The following is a 19,444-nucleotide window of genomic DNA, read 5'->3' on the forward strand; positions in this document are numbered from 1 at the left end:
ATCATGATATTTTATTTCCCATACTGTTTTTTTCAGCTGTGCCAATCCTGTGATTTCATGAGAGAATTAATGATGTGGTTGATAAACAGAAAATACTGAGTCATGAACATGAACATTATCCTGGTTTCAGGATAAGTGACTTTACTTTTGAGTCTTGAGTGCAATGCAAATTATTTTGTAGGAGGAGGGATGACTGCTGCATATTTGTCTGTGGTTCAGCAGCACTTTTTTTTTCCATATACACAATTTGTAATTTATACACTGCCCTGTTTTATTGATCAGAGTCTGTTATAATGACAGAGATTACAGAGCACAAAGGCCAAAGTTATGTTTTTATAGCCATTTAAAATTCCTGTACCCACTGTAGTTTGTGTTGAGTTTGTCTATTAAATGTAAAATGTCTTTCTCAACAAATATTATGGTTACAACTTTTACATTTGCATTTAGTCATTTAGCAGACGCTTTATACAAAAAAAGGGAATCACAGTAAAGTGCGACTCAGACATGTTAGTGCAGCTATGTGCTGTGACAGTTCTAGAGGGGCTAGATTTAGCTTGTCCAACTTTTTATTAAAGTTTGTGACCTTTGCCAAAATGTTTATGGGTTTATTTTAAAAGAATTATTAGACAAAAATCTGATAAAATATTTATTCACATCAGCCTCAAGAGTCCAATGTCACTCAGGCTGTAATATGATCATGTTGGTATTGATAGAGGCTTTTAGAGAATTGTGTTGCCCCATGCATACTCCCTTTTCTATGCATACCGTGGTCAGTTTCAAACTCTTTGATAACCATCCGACAGCCTCATGTGATGTCTTTGCAAGTTTTAAAATTTAACATACGGAGAGGAGGATGTTAGCAAAGCTGACATCCATCATAAACAACTCCTCTCACCTCCTGCATGAGACTGTGGGAGCCTTAAACAGCTCCTTCATCAACAGACTGAGTGCTACCACACCACCACATCTCTTAATTACCAGCCTGGTCCAATTGTCACATATAATCATTAATAATCCATCCATTCCTGATGGAGCAAAATAAATAGTACAATAATAGAAAGGCAATAGATAGTCTTAGGCAGTATCCTAGTAGTACTTTTTTGTGTGTACTCAAACATTTTATTCACCTCCCTCTCCATTATGCAGATCATTTGAGGCTGTGCAGCTACCTGCCTGACTCACTTTAAGTCAACATACTGTAGAAAAATAAACAAAAGGTTAAAAAAAAAGAAAAGACATTTGGATCAGTACTTTTACGTACACGACTTATTTAAAACAGGCTGCTCATTGTCTCTGCGGCCGTAAAAAAAAGAAAAAAAGAAAACATGGTGTGACTCCCAGGTGGAGGCATCGCTGGGAAAGCTCCCCTTGAGCAAAAACGAGCCCAGCGCGCATGCGTGGAACATTCGATCACTGGCGGTGCTGTAAGCTAACGGCTAGGCTACGAATCCAGCCGACATGGAGAGAAAAGGTAAATGTTCACACCGACACGCCGCACATTATGCCGCTTATGTTAGGCCGTGTGTGTGTGTCGACACTGCAGTTGACTGCAGTCCCCGCCGCGGTCACAGACGTGACGTTTAGCCGAGCTGCACATACATTGAGATGGTGGTTTTAATTGAACGCGTCTGTCACGCACTGTTGAGCTACGTTAGCTCCTCTCAGACGTTAGCCTTTAGCTTCAATGGGGCATGTCGGGATTATGTAGCTGCGTTCAGCTGTCTTAGCCTTTCTTTAAACAGCCGAGCCAAAGCACGGACAGCGTTAACATCAGCTAGATAACGTATTAACCGAGCAGCTACTCGTTAATGTGTCTGAAATCACTTGAGTGTCGTTACAGTCTTTTTTAAAAAAACGGTTGTCTAGGTGGTAGCTCGAGCGTTAGGTCTCCGTATCAAACGGACAGATGCGCTGCAGTTGTGATTCAGATATTTATCACATGATATAAATCACCACTGTAGGTAGGGTGAGGTATCCTTCCTCTCAGACAGTGTCATCCTTTTTTTATTGTCTCGAGTGTCAGACAACAAACGAGCACCCAGACAATGGCAAAATAATTCACTGCTCACTCCTTTCTTCTGACAGTTCTGGCACTCCAGGCGAGGAAGAAGAGGGCGAAAGCGAAGAAGACCAGCAAAAAGTGAGTTTCACGTTTACACATCAAGCACGCATTGTGTCAGTGGTACCCAGTGGTAGAGGTGGGTTGTTTGTTGCAGTCGTACACATGTGCTGTCTGTACGTTCAGATGTGAGCATGACATAAGGTCCTTGACTGCATGCCATGCGTTTATTTTAGTCTGTGCATGATCCAAAGATAAAGAAGACTTAAATAATCATGGGCTTGTACACTCTGAGTTTCCATAGCTTTTTGCATGTGGTTCGAGTAAGGTCAGCAGCATTATTCATTTGGTCAGACACTTTAATAGTATGTAAGTTGTAAGCTATCTGTTTAGAATGTGCAGCATGCAGTGCCTAAAATAAACTACCCCGACGGCCATCGCCTACTATCAGAATAGTTTATGAATGGCTGCATAAGGAGAATGCAACATTAAGGGATCAAAAATAGACCATGCAAGCGTTGACCCCAAATACTGATTGTTTTCCTGCACCTAACAATCCACTAATCATGCCATCAGTGGCATCCTCCAGTGTGTTACATAACCGCCTGTGCTATATTTAAAACCAGAGATGAAGAAGCCCACATCAGCCCACCGAAGCATGGTGTTTCACTGAAAACAGCACCATTGCAGATACTCACCTCTCCTGCGACTGCGTTGTCTTCATGGCTGAAACTGGCATGTCCATTTTATGCATATGAATCGTGTGACGCCATAAAACTAAATATAACCGGTACCGTTGCATGCCACAGTCATCCTTGCATGCTGAGCACCATATGTATAGAAGATCGGTAACAATCTCAGTCATCCCGAGTACGTAACTGAGGCTCTGAATCAGTGGTGAGGAGCAGAAAACAACAATTTGAGTATCAGACACACAGTTTTCTTCACGCCTAACATGAGAAGCACAAGCAAAACGTACGAGCACTTGCACAAAATCAGAGCAGCCATGTTTTTATTTTTATTTATTTTCATGACTATGAGGCTAATGAGAGTTGTGTCTGGCTCCACAGTTAAGTAATGATAATCCTGTGATTCATCTCTGTCTTCATTCGTCAATAGTGAATGCAGAGTCGTGACTCAGTGTATGAGAATTGAGACGATTAATTATTAGTATCAATGCTGAGTGCTTCCTACAATTGTGTGACAACAATTGCAGCAATTCAAGAGCGGTGAATGCGTTTCAAAGGGACCAATGTCATTAGGAAGATGAACTGTAGTTGAAATGAGTCCGTAATTAATTGCAGCTGTTTGTCCTGTCATTCGTGCATAAACATGCAGTAAAGCCTCTCCGCTTCAAATAACCGTGTCAAGCATGAATAAGTAGGTTGCAGATTATGTGGAAACCAGCGGCCTTTTTGTGACACGCTACAGACCAGTTTAGGAATTTATTTCAAAGTGATCGTAGCTCTCTTCGCTCCCATGGTGACGAGCAGCCTTAATCTCCTCAGCGGAGAAAGTAACATCAGGCTGTTTGGCTTTTAAATGGATATAAGCAGCCCACAGATTACAGGATGACACACACACACACACACACACACACACACACACACACACACACACATACATATATATATACTCACTCAGAGAAGTGCACATGCCAATGTGGTTGTTATTACTATATAAAATGACTTAATATGTTCTGTGATTTGAACTGTCCTGGGCTAAAGAGCCTGATCCACTTCAGATCCATACATAACCTGTCAGAAATGCCTCGTTGTGCTTTAATTTCACATCTAAAGATTCATATGATGAACCTCAAATGACCAAGCTTCAAATTAAAGATCGATATCACTCAAAATTTGAATAAAGCTGGTAAATCCTCTTATGAAGGATATTATTCTATTTGTACAATTATCCATAAACTGTCATTCCCTTACTTCGTGTGCTCAATGCCAAAAGTGAAATGTGTGCAGTCACTACCGCGTTACATTTTTAAATTAATTAAATTTTTGTCTGTAGCAGTCCACAAATCCTTGGGCCATATCTTTTCTTTTATGTTGCTTTCTGTTCATTCTTCTATGACTTGCTTTAGATGTACTTTGTCTCTTCCCTCTGGCAGTCTGGCATAATGACAAAATAATTGAGCTTTGTAATTGCGCGACACGAGTAGCACGCAGGCTTCTTCATCTTTTTTGTTAATTAAGATGCATTAATGCCGCTGCAGATTTCTTGACCCTGATCCTTGTAATTTATTACAGAGTATCTACCAACACAGAGTACTGATGTGCTGCTTCAGCAATGATTTACATTTTCCTAAATTAAACAGCTGCATGCTTAACGTATAACTGACTGTGTTAAAATTAATAAAGCCATTCTTGCTCAGTCCAGAGAAGCTGTGCATTAAGAAAGTATAACTTGCAGCACAGATTTCTTGTGTGAGAGTGTGAGATCTGTAGAAGGAGTCTCAGTGTGGATCTGTTGTGGCAGGAAGGTTTGGCCAAGAGTTTGACAGCCTCTCTTCATCACAAGCACGAACAAAATCTAGAGGTTTAATTAGTAGCACTGTACAGGTGTGGCCCACCTGAAACCTGTTTTTATAATTTGAGGTGTATTTGGTTTAATTACTCACTGTAAGTGTCTAAGCTCCTGTTTATCTGTTTCTCTTATTTGTTTATAGCAGATGTATGTCAATTAAAAATGGGCGTGATTGACTTTAACAGCACATTTGCAGGCTACCTCTGCACATCTCCACTATTTGTCTGAGCTAATGTCATTCAAATTATTACGGTAACATTCTGAATGTTAATATGAACTATGATTAAAATAAAAATTTGTCTTACGTTCAATTGGTTCGACTAGGACAGATACCTGCAATGTAATCACAATGTGATTCAGATTAGCCTGTCACAGGCTTAAAAGTCTGGCCAGTGTGGTTATCCTGTGAGAATAATGCCAACTGCTGCTCTATTGTTTTATCTTGGGAAGAGTTACCTGTAATGCATTAATTTATAAGGGTGGAGGGAATTGAAGGTTAACTGTTCAACATCTCTGCAGGAGAGGTAGAAATGTTTTATTGCTTCATGAAACCAATAAGAATGCATCTCAGTAATCAAAAGAGAGGTTATTGGTAAGAAAGATGTCAGACTTTGTTCCTTATGATGTCCATGATGATCGGTGTGCTTGTGTTTGGCCATCAGGCAGCCGGTCAATCCCAGAGCTCGACAGCAGCCCCAACAAGAAGTGTCGCCTCAGGAACCCGAGGAACCTGAGGAGATTCTCGGCTCTGACGATGAAGAGCAGGAGGACCCTAATGACTACTGCAAGGGTGAGTCCTGTGTTACTAATTTTGTGCACATTTGTGCACCCAGTTATTGTGAACAACCAGATTAAAGTGTTTGTATGGTTTGCACTAAACAAACTTCCCCAGTCAAAGAGTTCTGTGAATTTATCGCTTTAATTTAAATTAAGGTGTTTATATGACATTTACATTAACCAGAGTATTGTATGGCTGACTGTGTTTACATTGGTTCTTTTTCTTCTTATCTAGGTGGATACCACCATGTGAAAGTAGGTGACCTTTACAACGGAAAATACCATGTAATCCGGAAACTGGGCTGGGGACACTTCTCCACCGTGTGGCTGGCCTGGGACATCCAGTACGAGAAAAAAAAACTTAACTGCATATTCTTTTACTGCACTGTTTTTGTTTTTGAGGCCTGAAGTTGGATTCACTAGCAGCTGGTAACTGTGAGTCTGTTGTGGTAGGACCTTGTACGATGCTTCCTGTTAGCGAACGTTACTTGCTCTGTGGTTGCAGGGTGAAGAGGTTTGTTGCAATGAAGGTGGTGAAGAGTGCGGAGCACTACACAGAGACAGCAGTGGATGAGATCAAACTCCTCAGATCTGTAAGTAGCTGAGTGATTCGGAATGACGTAACAAAGTAAATGTACACAAACATGTCCTGATGACATGCAAACACATCGATCACAGACAGTGCACATCCTACCGGGACAACGTGACCTTGCTAACAGTGTAACCATTACAGACTTTACATAGTGACTACACGTACTGCGTGACAGGTTGCATGCCTTTGTGTTCGAGCAGTATTACATGACAACAAATCCTGTGTTGGCCTAGTCTAACATTAGTAACTGTAAATCTTGACTCATTTGGTCGCACTGTTCCTTTTCTTTGTACCCAGGTAAGAAACTCGGACCCCGATGATCCCAACCGGGAGATGGTAGTCCAGCTGCTAGACGACTTCAAGATCTCTGGTGTTAACGGGACTCGTATCCTTTACAGCCAAATATTCCTAATACCCCCTGGACTTTTATGAGACTCCGATTTGATCTGTGTGATTGCGTCCTGCTGTAAAGCCCGAAGCTTGTCAGGTCTTCGAAAATACTTTGTCATAGAAAGGGTAATTCTTTCCCCTAGTGTCAAATTTAGCTGGAAAAAAGTAGGCAACTAACAAAGTAAACAACAGGTGATGGGTGTACTAAATGGAACCTTCTGTGTCCACGTATCACGACACTTTGGCTGAGTAAGATCTCCTGAATGCCACAGGGATTGCTGTAGCTGTAATATGAAACTCCCTAACAACACGCTAGTGTTTGCACTCCTATGACCTGCCCTCTTTTTAGTATAAATAAGCTTACTCCCTGTGTAGGTAAATGACAGTTTTCTTGTAACTGTTTTTCAGTCTGGCTTTACTTGTTAATATCTTAACTGCTGTGGTCTTCAGATGTGTGCATGGTGTTCGAGGTGTTGGGACATCACTTATTAAAGTGGATAATAAAGTCCAATTACCAAGGGCTGCCCCTGCCGTGTGTGAAGAGCATCGTAAGACAGGTAACATAAGACCCTCAGTGTAAAACCTTTTGTTTGCTGGTGACTCGTGATCAAAGTTCAGTCGGAGCTTCCACTAACAAGTTAACAAAAGCAGGTAGCCTCCGGGCTGTGTGACAGGTAGAAACCAGTTAGGTCAACAGTAAGCAAGAAAAACATGGTTTCATGAGACTACATGACAGAGTGTGTTTTTTAACTCAGGGGACAAATAACTGACAGGTCTGTGATAAATTATACACCGACATGAAGTACTAACTGTTTATTTATGCTTGGATAATTGTTTTTAATTCAGATATCTTTACTAAAAAAAATCAATCTTTTATTCCATATACTTCAACTATGTATCAAAGTATTTATTTCAGTTCAAACAGACACTTTATAATCAGTACATATATTAATTTCCCAGGTACTCCAAGGTCTGGACTACCTCCACACGAAGTGTCAAATCATCCACACAGACATCAAGCCGGAGAATATTCTGATGAGTGTTGATGAGCCTTACGTCCGGAAGCTCGCAGCTGAAGCCACTGAGTGGCAGAGGGCTGGGGCACCTCCCCCCTCCGGTTCAGCAAGTATGAGGCACACACACATTTATGTGTACATTCATGAACACAGTTTGGTAATTATTTGTACTCATGTGATGTTCTCTTTTCAGTAAGCACAGCACCTGCTCCAAAACAGGTACAACCCTTTTAATATTAAATTGTTTACACAGGACACCAGCCTTAAAGTCGTCCCACAAATATGCAACTGAGAGCTGTTTTATTTCTTCTGTTCTCATCAGGCAGTAAAAATGTCCAAGAACAAGAAAAAGAAGTTAAAAAAGAAGCAGAAGCGTCAGGCGGAGCTGCTGGAAAAGTGCATCCTCGACCTGGAAGAGATGGAAAAGACCACAGACCCACGAGAGGAAGAAGACGATGAGGATGAGGACCCACAATCTCCAAAGGGACGGGCCTGTGCTCCTCTCAGACAGGTGTCTCTGCGGGAGCTAGAACCTGAAGAAATAGAGGGTAAGGAGCCAGCATCACATGAGGAGTATGTGCTTCTTACATTTTTTATTGTTGTGGGTTTGACAGTAATAAAACACCTAGTGTGAGTCATTTAAAAAGAATGTCTGTCTTTTCCGGACACTTTCAGAGAGCAGTTTAAATGCAGATCTCATGAGGGTGGGACCAGAAGGGCTGTCAGAGGTGAACTGTAATGGCCATGTGGAGGCGGACCAGAGGCAGTCGCAGTGGAGGGAAGAAGACCAACACAATGGCAACTCAGAGCCCACAGAGAAATGTGTCAGTCAGGAGGAACAACACAAGGAATCCCCTGTTCACCCCATCTGCAACGGCATGGATTCTGAGACTGAAGGCAGGGGTGCTCACAGCAGTGGAGTCACTGAGAGACACCTTCCTGCCGGGCTGGAGGAGGGAGAGCTGGAGCAAAGCATTTTGCAGGAGGAGGGAGAGGACGGGTCTGACTGTCAATATACAGCCGAGGAAAGACTGAGAAATGGTCAGTCAACTGAAGTCAGAACATCTACGAAGTGCAAAGAGGTTTTGTGGGAGCTGTTTGCTCTGTCTGGGCCTCTTTGGAAGTTTAATAAAGGCTCAGCCATGTGGACTACAAATTGATTAGGCTCTTCTTCTTTTATTAAATGTTTAGACCATTCATAACTTTCTCTTCCTCTGCTCTGATATAGGCAAGCTAACAGCAGGATCCCTGCTAGTTAACCCTCTTGAGCCAATCAATGCGGACCAGATCAAGGTCAAGATTGCAGACTTGGGAAATGCCTGCTGGGTGGTGAGTAGCCGACTAATGACATGAGGGATTTTGTGATTAGGTGTCATCAAGCGACAAAAATAGAAATACTTTAATCTTCCAGCTCTTTGTTTAATTTCTTCTATTGATCCAAGTTCTGAGATGAAATGGAGTCTTCACATATTTATAATTCCAGAGTAAATGTATCCCATTTTTTTAAGGGTTTATTTCTTTCCCCTCTCTCAGCACAAGCACTTTACAGAAGACATCCAGACACGGCAGTACCGGTCCTTAGAGGTGCTCATTGGTTCTGGATACAGCACACCGGCAGATATTTGGAGCACAGCTTGCATGGTGAGAAACTATCGCACTGTATCAGAACCTAAGAAAAAAACTCAAGAAGCCCTCAGTATGAGAGTGTAGCAAGCAGTGGGAGGGAGTAAATATGTCCCTCCACAGTGTCTCTTCCTGTGTTTATGATGATGATTGTGTTTTCTCTGCAGGCCTTTGAGCTTGCCACAGGGGACTACTTGTTTGAACCGCATTCTGGGGAAGATTATTCCAGGGATGAAGGTATTGCTGGGACTTCTTCCTCTTGTTCATTTTCTGTTTTATCCAGCTATAAATAGACAGAATTAACCGAAGTGCTGTATTTAGTAGTATTTTTGATATGTATGCTAACTTTTAACAATTTTGCTACTGTGAAAACTTTCATGATGTGTTTCTTCTTTCTTCCCTCATTGGTGTTTTATTGTTATTGTGAAGTATCATAAGAGTTTCACAGTAAGCATGGCAAATTGCCACTTTCACTTTGCCATTTGCATAAGTTGCAGGGCACTTTGCTTATGTTTTCACAGAGTTAACACTTAAATGAGGTACTCCATTACACTGATTTCAAATCTCTGGTTTAGACGAACTATAGATGTGAATCATGTGATGACGAGTACCAACATTCCTGTGTTTATTTCCTCTCTAACACCTCAAAACACATTTTTGTCGCACTGGATAAGGGGCCATCTCTTTTTTTCTTGCTCCTCTTTTCTTCATCTCCCTCACACTTGCGCTCCACATCTCCCTGTGCTCCTGCTTATGCTTTCTGTATGTTCGAGTTGGCTTGCTGCGTCGCTTCACATTTCTGCGCTGACATGATTTTGTTGCGGCATGTCAGGTATGTGCCGAGATTCAGCCTTCAGTTTATTGGCACATGCCCTGCAGGTGTGAATCAGCTTTTTCACCTCCAGTACATGTACTTGTGAGGCGTTGCTCAGTATTCTCCAACTACTTTCTCTGTTGTGTGACTGTCCTTTATTACTCATATTTACTAATCACTCATCCTTCATCACTTTGTTGGAAATGCTTGCAGCCCTATTTTCAGTCTCCATGGTTTGTTTTCCTAAATGAAAGTGAATGAATATTTTTAATAGCTTTTGATGTGAAGAAATAATATAGGCTGGCCATACTTGTCTGTCTTGTCATACGAGGCTGTCATCATCCATTGTTCCTAATACATTGTTCCACGACTGTTTGCCATCTCTCTCCCATCTCCACCTCCTCCTCTCTCCAAACTCCTGTACCCTCTGACTTTCTATCCTCCCTCTACTCTTCTGATGTGCCTCATTTCCAGACCATCTTGCTCTCATGATTGAGTTGCTTGGTAAAATCCCTCGTCACTATGCTCTGAGTGGGAAATACTCACAGGAATACTTCACCAAAAGAGGTACGCCACAACGCTGTCTGTGGCTCGCTCTGGGAGCAGTGGTGGATGGGAGGTAAAGGAGGAAGGTTACTTTCAGCACACTCAGGTCTACCAAAGTGGTTGTTGTTCATGCCAGTGGGCTAAAAGATGAATACAGACTGACAAACGTATGTATTTTTGAACAAAGCCATCAGACGTGGATTCAAGTGTCAGTAGTTCTGCCAAAGATTGCTTGGCAGAGGTACATTCAGTACCTCCTCAGAAGAAGACAGATGACTTGGCTCAAGTCTTGATACTGTATCGATCTCTGTAGGGAAAATCCTCACAACTTTGTGTACAGTCACTCACAGCAGTGCTCTGATTTAACTTTATTTTATTTTTCTTGATTTAATAGAATTAAAGAAAAGCCACCAGAGAAAATGAACTTTTGTAAAATGTAAATAAGTGTGTGAAGTTTGAGAATCTCTGGAGCTGGGAGGCATTCAGTGTTCAAGAGCACTTCTGCAGCAAGGCCAGCCTGCTGCCATTCTTTATGAGTGCTGATAACTTAATCTTTGTAATACTTTACAAAGGAAGGCAGAAAGCAGCCTTAATGTTCACACCCAATAATATTTCTGTGAAAAAGAGAACAAAGTTGTTGTATAAACGGCTTCAGGTATCAACAACAGGTGTATAAACATGAATACTTCTGATTTAAATATATCTGTGTGCCAAATATCAGTGATTTTAAGTTGAATTTAATAGTTGTAGGTTTTGAACTGTGATCACTACTTCACTTAATGTGAGATTGTAGTATATGAACAGACATATGAGTAAAGGGCTGATTGCAGAGCCTCTTCATAGGCAGCCTTAGTTCTTGTATGAATAACCATTTTGCTAGTATCACCATCCAGTGTGATTGGCTGAAATGGCAAATCTGAATATGATTCTTGACGTAGAGCTATAAAAAGTTTAAGAACCTTACAGCTCTCATCATGTCTGATGGCCTTGTTTGATCTAACAGGAGGTCTGTGCTTGCCAACCTCAACAATCCAACCCAATTGTTGTGTGCTGTCAGGCCGACCCCTCTATTCCTCAACCCTCCACCCACACACCCAGAGTGGGCCTGTGACTGGGACACTGTCTGATGAATCTGTTGTTTGTCTTGTCTGTCTTCCTCTCCCCCTCTCCTCTTGCAATTGTCTGCTGCGTAGACCATATAGCGCTGATCATTGAGCTGCTGGGGAGTGTCCCACGCAAACTCATAATGACCGGCAAATATTCCAAGGATTTTTTCACCAAGAAAGGTAAAAAAAGTGTTGGAGGATTTCTGTCTGTTAAGATTTTTCCTAGAGCTGCTGCTGATAGAAACTTTTCATTAACAATAACATTAGATATTACTATTTTAAAGAAATACCAGTTTTGGGAATACATAGACAGTTTTTTTCTGTGCATATTTGAATATGTTTCCACAGACACTTAACTACCCCATTGTTTATATTTACACATGAGAAATTGCTTTACTGTATTTCTGCGTGACTCTCTGACACTGTGCTCTGTCTGGTCGTCTGCAGGTGATTTGAAACACATCACCAAGCTGAAGCCGTGGGGCCTGCTGGAGGTGCTGATTGACAAGTACGAGTGGCCCCGAGAAGAAGCCGAGTGCTTCGCCGACTTCCTGATTCCCATGCTGGAGCTGATCCCGGAGAAGAGAGCCACGGCCGCAGAGTGCTTGCGCCACCCCTGGCTCTCCCTCTAGTGGAGACCTCCTTCCATTGCACCTCCCTTCCCTCCCACTCTCTACAGAGACTGCAACAGATCACTTTCCAATTTGGGCATATCAGATGAATATTTATTTCTCTCTATTTTTTTTTTCTTTCTTTCATTGTTTTGGATTTCTCATGTTCTTGTTCTCAAGCTAATGCTTCTGTGTATGTTTGCTTTGTATTTGTTGGTTCTTCTCTCGGTGCGACGATGTCGGGAATCCAGTGGATTATATTACTTTGTGGTCATGTTGGCTCCAACTGCTGTGCTCCGTTCACCCACCCGTTTAAGCAAACCTGTTCTTGTACTGCTAGTGACTCATCCTTGTTTGTTACACTCCTGCACTAAAACCCAAACAAGTCAAGGATATGTAGCCTTTATTGGTCATTTTTGTCCCCTTTAAAAAGGACTTGCTATCACTTCTTTTCTCGTACATTTTCATTAGTGCTGTGTTGTTGTTGTTTGTTTTGTTTTTTTGTTTTTTTTTAAGAATTATTTTATTCTTATTACACATGTAAGGTATATTTTATATTTGTAAAGTAGGGGTAGGAAGTTGCACACTGGGCTGACATTTACACTGACTGTGGTAATAGCATTTCTCTAGACAGACTAGTTTCTTACTGAGACAACCACTGTCTGATAACGTAGGTCATATTATTTAGCCATAACAAATCTGTTGTCACCTGGTATTTAGTGTGGTTAGTTAATTACAATAAATGAGATCGTTCATTCTCATGGGAGGCTGGTATTCTCATACACCTATTACAATTCAGGAATATCGTGTTTTAAAGGTTTCAACAAGACAACACGTTAAGAAGCCCAATTTAAAGGAAAAAAAGAAAATAAACTGTATATATCTGTACCAAAGAGTTTGCCTTTATGTATATTACAGTTATGTACAGTTTTTAATAAATCTTATATCTTAGCTAAAATTATTTAGCTGGGTAGCTGTGTTTTAATAAAGTGTATGGAAGATGAGTTCGAGCTCAGTTGTATGTATGGCCAACTGTTCAATAATGTCAATGTTTCTACCATAGGAATGGTGACATCTGATGTTATGTAACGGTGTCCCCAAAATGATCAAAGTAAACCCATGTGTCTGTTGAGGCCTCGGAAAAACAAAACAAAACAAAAACAAAATTTATATTAGTGTCCGATTCAAGATCATAAGACTTCATGTGAGCTGTCCGATTACAAAACACCATACAATAAAACAGATGTTCATACAACACAAATTGACTGTGTCAAGGTTGTCGGTCTGAGTTTATTATGTGTTTGACATGAATATTAAAAACTCTGCGTGTGGTTTGTAAAGCAGAAAAGAGGACAGCTGAATTTCAATTAACCAAAAATCTGACTGACAGCAGGAGAAAACGTCATTCTGGTTCTGAAGGTCTGTTCATCAGTTATCTGTAAAAGAATAAAGGATATGTTTTATTACATTTCCCTGTTTTGGTCAATACCCACAGCCTTCACCTGTTAGCATTAACTCTTACCTGCTCCCTCCACCTCAAAGTCATCCGGCAGCAGTTTGTCCTGCCGATTCCCGAGGGTGAAGGACAGAAGTGACAGGAGAAGGGCATCGAGAATACTGATGATTGCCAGGATGTACGCCCAGCGCACCGTGCAGTTCCCCAGGCTGTACTTATCTGTCCTCTCGCCACACATCCTCTTCACCTCCGGAGAGTCCCAGCCGTCTGGGTAGATCATGCAGCCCATCACCAGCAATGCAGCTGCGGGGGAAGAAGAACACTGAAATGCTGGAGCCTTGCAATAAATACCCCCTGTGTGCTCTTACTTTGAAAAATAATTATTTGTGAGATTCTTCAGAGCCTCTAGTGAAAGATACAACATGATGTTCCCCATAAAGTGCCAAAGGTTTAATTTATTTATGGTGCAGCAGGGCACGAGATGCTCAGTGGTGCTGTTTGCATGATGTACTGTTATGAAAGTTCTTAAATGTTAAATGCTCTTCATCTGGTAAAATTTCCTCTGGGTTTTTCACACAGCTACTCTACAAAACTAGTTTAAATCAGAAATGTGTATAATTTTAAGGAATGGTTAAGTAGTACTGAGTGGTGAAAAGTAACTAAGTAGATTTACTCAACTTTAGTAAATTTACTTTTTACTCTACTACACTTCCTTCCTTGAAAGATAAAGTTACTTGTTACTTCTAAAACAAAACATACGGTTAGATATTAAACCAGTGGTTCCCAACTTGTGACCTCATAATCTCTGGTTGGGACCCTTTGTCATGTCTCAGATGTCCACAAATTGTCAGCAGTTCAATCAAAGAAAAATATAAAGAAGTATGTTTTCTCTCCTGTTAACCATCTCATGACCTCTCACATTTATTTGGTGACCCTTTAGAGGGGTCCTACCTCTAGCTTTGAAACCGATACCTGTATCAATTAAGATCAATTAACTCCATCTTTACAAGCTGCAGCAGTAAAGTCCTGTCTACATATTGTAATGCCAGTTTCAAAGATCTAATCACATAGGCTAATATATAATAATACTTTTGACATATTTTTTTTAACTGAAATTACTTAATAGTAATACTTGTAATGAAGTATTTTTACATTATTGTACTTTGTACTTAAGTAAAGGATCTGAGTACTTCTTCTACCACTATTATTATAAAGACCTTTATCATATGACTAATTTCCTTGGCCCTGGAATGACTCAGGTGCAAGTTTACATCAGTTAACAACACAGCAACACCTGATCGTGTTACACGTAACCAATCCACCATCAGAGGTGTCAGACTCTGGGCTGAAACTGGATCCCCTATTGGCTTCCACTGTGAAGAACAACACATCCAGAACAAACACAGCCCACGCCTGAAACCAGAGAGGTGAGAAGGCGGTTTGTGACAGGACGAGTTTATCACCAGAGACAGTTCATAAGAGAGACACGGGTCTTCAGAACACAGCTTCATTTCAGAATTTTGATATGCAGGTGCCGAACCTTGGTACACACTTGAAAGGTGACTGAATGTAACAACGTGGTCTTTATTTGATTTATAACTAGACACTGATACTAAGGAACTACAAGATTAAAATACATGGTGGAGTCTGCTTAGTATTTCTCCACAGGCTGTGACCTTTGACCTTAAAATGAATAACAATAAACTCTCACAGCAAATGTCAACTACCACGGCACTTTTACATCATGCCTCAATATCAGTGTGAGGATACTCAAGGGTTTACTATTGGTGTAATGCAAGTGACATCTAGACTCATAGTAAATAATCTGTATCATATTATACTGTATATCTTGCAGCTTCACTCAGATGTAGGTTTCGTTTCAGTTCTCCATCAGACTGCAAAATAAGGTGTCACCAAAATGTAAATAATACAAAATGCATTACATTCATACATACATACATTAAAGGCCATCAGTTGTGGACAAAGTTTAAAATACTCCATTACAAGTAAATATTCTACATTCAAAAAGTATGTGCAGTACTTGCATACTGTACTTTAAATATCAAAATCCAAAGTACATATTATGCAGAATGGACGTAGTGTTATATTATTATTATATAATAATAATGCACTAACATTGAAGCAGTTTTTTAATGTAACTGGTGGTGCATGAGATCTTTTTAACTACTTTTTTATGCTATTGGATACTTTAATCATTATCTATGCATCATATTAATACATTATTATGATATTTGTGTGTAAAATCTTAATCTGAACAATAACTATAACTTTCAAATAAATGTAATGGAGAAACAAATACAGTATTAACCTGTGAGATGTGGTTGAGTGAAAGTATAAAGTAACTTGTGCTTGAATAAAGTACTATAAAGTACAGTACTACAGTAAATGGACTGAAGAACCACAGTCCTCCTCACCTGAGGCCAGCTGCATCCACGCACAGATCTTGTAGACGTTCCCCGCATTACAGAAGTAGAACAAGCTGAAACAGACCATAGTGGCCACGATCAGCAACATGGAGGTCCCCACGAAGAACATGGCTGTCCTGAAGGCAGGTGAGGGGATGGATCCGAAGTCCAGCACGCTGCCCTTGCAGACGAGCTCCGAGGTGAGCGCGTTGCCGATGCAGTAGTGGAAGAGGCCGAAGTAACCGGCCTGCGGGGTGTTGACACTGTCCCCGATCCAGAAGGGCTGGATGAAGACCACCATGGTGATGATGACAAAGCAGATGGTGAACACGGCCCACATGACGCCAATGGCTCGCGAGTTTCTCACATAGTTGGTGTGGTAGATTTTTGCAGCCTCCTGAGCTGGAAGCAGATTCATTTTTGTGAAGAGTGAAAACAACTTTTGGAAAACACTGCCAGCTTCTCTCGGATATTCTCCAACTTCTCTAACTAAACAAACTCCCCACTTTGTCCAGAGTCTTTAACCGCACTACAACACACACAAATCCACTCACACACACACACATACACACAACATACACCTGTTGCGGCTGCTTTGCTTTGAAAGACCAGGATCAGGATTCAGCACTCCGGACAGCACCCTCTCCTCTCTAATTAATGACGTTCCTCTGACGTCAGTCATTGACAGCTGTCTGATAATGTGAAGACACACTGACACGCCCTTACTACACAAACTAATTACTTTGTTTAGGACAAGTGATGTCTCTCTATCTCTTTTTTAAATATCATAATTTAAATATAATATATAGTATACATAAGTAGTATTTAGAATCAAAACACCTACATTTTATTAGAAGATTAAAGGTCAAGTGTGTAACATTTAAGGGGCTCTATTAGTAGAAATAGAATATAATAATCATAACTATGTTTTTATTAGTGTATAATCACCTGAAAATTAGAGTTGTTATGTTGTTACCATACAATGAACCTTTTATATCTACATCTTTGTCAAAAACAGTTTCTTACTTTTGGTTAAACCTAATTGATAACCAAGAAAACAACATACATTTATCATAAATATAAAGTATTTTAGGGGTTTACAATAGGGGTTTTTATATTATATTATATATAATGTATTATATGCACACTGCAGCTTTACTCCCTCTTCTTTCCAATATTTCTAAATGTCATATTGTGATATGTCATATTTAGTGAGCTTCTGCCCGACAGTTTGCTGAGCTTTATGGTGGATAAACAAGAAGCTTAAAACAAAGGGATGCTGATATCAAATTTAATATTGCTCCAGCTGAATCTTCTTATTGGAGTGCTGCTTATCTGAAAACTTACTGGCAGTGACAAGAACACAATAATGATTTTTGATAAATAAAAATAAAAACGGACTTGGACGGATTATGGCTTTTGATTGTTGTTGCTGGGAATTCAGCTGCATCCCGGTGCTCTGAACAACAGTGACATCTGAGCTTCAAATCAAACAGCACACTTGTGTTTGCCAAAAGCAGCTAGTCTGGGATGCTTGATACCAAAACAGCAACCTTTTAATGCTGGTCCAGCTTTTTTCTACTCTCTCAGTCACTGATGTTTTTTCCATTTTAACCCCTGGGCTGATAAGTTACCACATTCAACTGCAGAATAAAACAGTGCACATGTTTTCTATTTTTTCTGTCATATTCAGTTTGGGATGGCAAATATGTTTCGAGGCTGATGGGCAGCCGGACAGAGCATGCCACCATCTGTATACCCTTCATCCTCCAGTTGGTGTTCATAACAAGGAGTCTGAGGGCTTCCTACATGACACTATGCCATGTGTAGAGAAAAGTATTCAGGGATGAGTGGTTGCCCTGCATCCCCAGGGAATCCCTGATGACTCCCTACAGCTCAAGAAGGACAGTCAGCTGCCGGTGGGGGGTAGCAGAGAGGAAAACATCACCTCTGCTTGAGAGGGATGAGATAGAGAGGTGCCATCACAGTTTAGATGAAAAAGACTAATCAGTCTGTGATGGAAAAATGAGAGGGGAGCTGCTTTTGAGTGCTGCTCTAATGAGGCCTAATCCTTGATACATTTGACAACCTCTGAAGGGTCTGGCTGAGATTTCATCAAGCCTGCTGTTTCCTCAGAGATGCATTGAAGTGTGGCAGAAACATCTTGGTGTAAAACATTTTATTGAAGACAGATATGCACACACACACACATACCTTACACTTTTAGGAGGATTAAGCTTTTTATTTGTTTTCTGACACAGCACCTTGTTCCAATCTTGTCTTTAAAGTCAAAAATAATGAATGAGGGAATTAGTGAAATCTAAAATCAACTTATGTTGCATTCAGAACCCCTGGTTAGGAATTAAAAAATAAATTCATGACCATCTGTTTATGACCCAGAGCGGTGCTGCTGTGTTATGGCTCCCTCATGAAAATGAAATGTGATGTCTATCTTAAGGGTTGATGGGCTGGATAAACTGCAGATGTTAAAACATGGGTGGGTAATAAAACTTTTTAAAACCTGTTTAGATTTTATAACCTTCCCCCAGTCACATGCAGAATCTGACATTAGCAGAAGGATAAAGGTATTTAACTGTGTTTGCATTTTCTCATCTTATTACAAACTAAAGAATGCTCACAGCTTTGATTCCAAAGGGGCCACCATCTCCTGAATTTAAATAGGATTTCTTTTTGCCTTTTCTCAGGAGGAACGAGACATTGTTTGCTTTCTCTTCTCAGTCATCCCACCGTCTGTCACACGGCTACCTTTTTAGCTCTTTTTATGCTCTGAAGAGAGCCGAAGACAACTGTCTTCTTGTTATTTTCTTTTAAAGGAATTTGTCTTTGTGCCACAGAGGGATCCAGCAAATGTCAAAAAGAAATTGAAGTTGATGGTACACCATGTAAAAAAGACTTCCCCTGTCAGCAGGCCTAGGCTTGCTCTTGTGTCAGTTAGTTTTAGGTTATTTAATTAACTATTTAATTTGTGAATAAACACAATTTAAACTATATAACAATCAGAATGTTACATAACAGCATTTTGGCTGTACACATAAAAGCCCCTAGATAAAAGGAAGGAGCCTTAATTATCACAAACTGGCTGGACCTGAGGCTTTGGGCACCCCTGAGGGCCCTGAGGGGTCTTAGACAGTTGCTTTGCTTAGTTGAGAATCCATCCATCACTCATCCAGGCTTACCCAAAGGTGGATTTTTTGGAACCCACTGACAGAAAACTGTCAGTAAACCAACCCAGACTCCTCGGAAAGTCTGTTCAGACACGTTATCTGACACTTTTATCTGGCATTTTTTATTAAAAACTAAATAATAGAGATATGACAGGAAATGAAGGGAGAACGCGAGGTGGGGAGACATGCATCAAATTTTACCAGCTGAACTTGAAGCAGAGTTGTTGCTCATTGTCTTAGATCCCCAAGCCATGTGAAAATGAGGTAATTAAATGTATTTAATGTCTTGAGAGTGAACTAGAAATGAT

At 40.5% G+C, this 19,444-nt stretch overlaps 2 protein-coding genes across 5 annotated transcripts; one reads left to right on the top strand and one right to left on the bottom strand.

The window, feature by feature from the left end:
* Positions 1–1,321: 1,321 nt before the first annotated feature.
* Positions 1,322–13,330, top strand: srpk1a (SRSF protein kinase 1a). Of its 3 annotated transcripts, XM_027288631.1 has the most exons (17): positions 1,322–1,471; positions 2,086–2,140; positions 5,257–5,384; positions 5,607–5,715; positions 5,877–5,964; positions 6,261–6,348; positions 6,804–6,910; positions 7,314–7,479; positions 7,563–7,588; positions 7,692–7,917; positions 8,045–8,410; positions 8,598–8,698; positions 8,903–9,010; positions 9,160–9,229; positions 10,281–10,373; positions 11,546–11,638; positions 11,906–13,330. In XM_027288631.1, exons 1-17 carry the CDS (start codon positions 1,459–1,461, stop codon positions 12,088–12,090), a joined length of 2,022 nt encoding a protein of 673 aa, XP_027144432.1. In that variant the 5' UTR covers positions 1,322–1,458; the 3' UTR covers positions 12,091–13,330. The 3 variants fall into 3 exon arrangements, with proteins under 3 accessions (XP_027144432.1, XP_010738818.3, XP_010738826.3); XM_010740516.3 differs by lacking the exon at positions 11,546–11,638 and having other exon boundaries at positions 1,323–1,471; XM_010740524.3 differs by lacking the exon at positions 10,281–10,373 and having other exon boundaries at positions 1,323–1,471.
* Positions 13,331–13,425: 95 nt separating this feature from the next.
* lhfpl5b (LHFPL tetraspan subfamily member 5b) lies at positions 13,426–16,468 on the bottom strand. Of its 2 annotated transcripts, XM_027288632.1 has the most exons (3): positions 15,961–16,468; positions 13,592–13,828; positions 13,426–13,505 (listed from the first exon to the last, which is right to left on the bottom strand). In XM_027288632.1, exons 1-3 carry the CDS (start codon positions 16,367–16,369, stop codon positions 13,498–13,500), a joined length of 654 nt encoding a protein of 217 aa, XP_027144433.1. In that variant the 5' UTR covers positions 16,370–16,468; the 3' UTR covers positions 13,426–13,497. The 2 variants fall into 2 exon arrangements, with proteins under 2 accessions (XP_027144433.1, XP_019114781.1); XM_019259236.2 differs by having other exon boundaries at positions 13,465–13,828.
* Between the last annotated feature and the right edge of the window lie 2,976 nt (positions 16,469–19,444).

Source organism: Larimichthys crocea, chromosome XV (genome assembly GCF_000972845.2).
Source record: "Larimichthys crocea isolate SSNF chromosome XV, L_crocea_2.0, whole genome shotgun sequence".
Classification (NCBI taxonomy): domain Eukaryota; kingdom Metazoa; phylum Chordata; class Actinopteri; family Sciaenidae; genus Larimichthys; species Larimichthys crocea.

What these genes read in the sequence shown, in the direction of transcription:
- srpk1a (XM_027288631.1), top strand. An exon ending in GCGAAGAAGACCAGCAAAAA is followed by an intron (nt 2,141 to 5,256) that starts GTGAGTTTCACG and finishes TTTGGCCATCAG; the next exon opens with GCAGCCGGTCAATCCCAGAG. An exon ending in TCCCCCCTCCGGTTCAGCAA is followed by an intron (nt 7,480 to 7,562) that starts GTATGAGGCACA and finishes TTCTCTTTTCAG; the next exon opens with TAAGCACAGCACCTGCTCCA.
- lhfpl5b (XM_019259236.2), bottom strand. Translation starts at nt 16,369, where the DNA reads ATGAATCTGCTTCCAGCTCAGGAGGCTGCAAAAATCTACCACACCAAC. An exon ending in GTGGATGCAGCTGGCCTCAG is followed by an intron (nt 13,829 to 15,960) that starts GTGAGGAGGACT and finishes CTTCCCCCGCAG; the next exon opens with CTGCATTGCTGGTGATGGGC.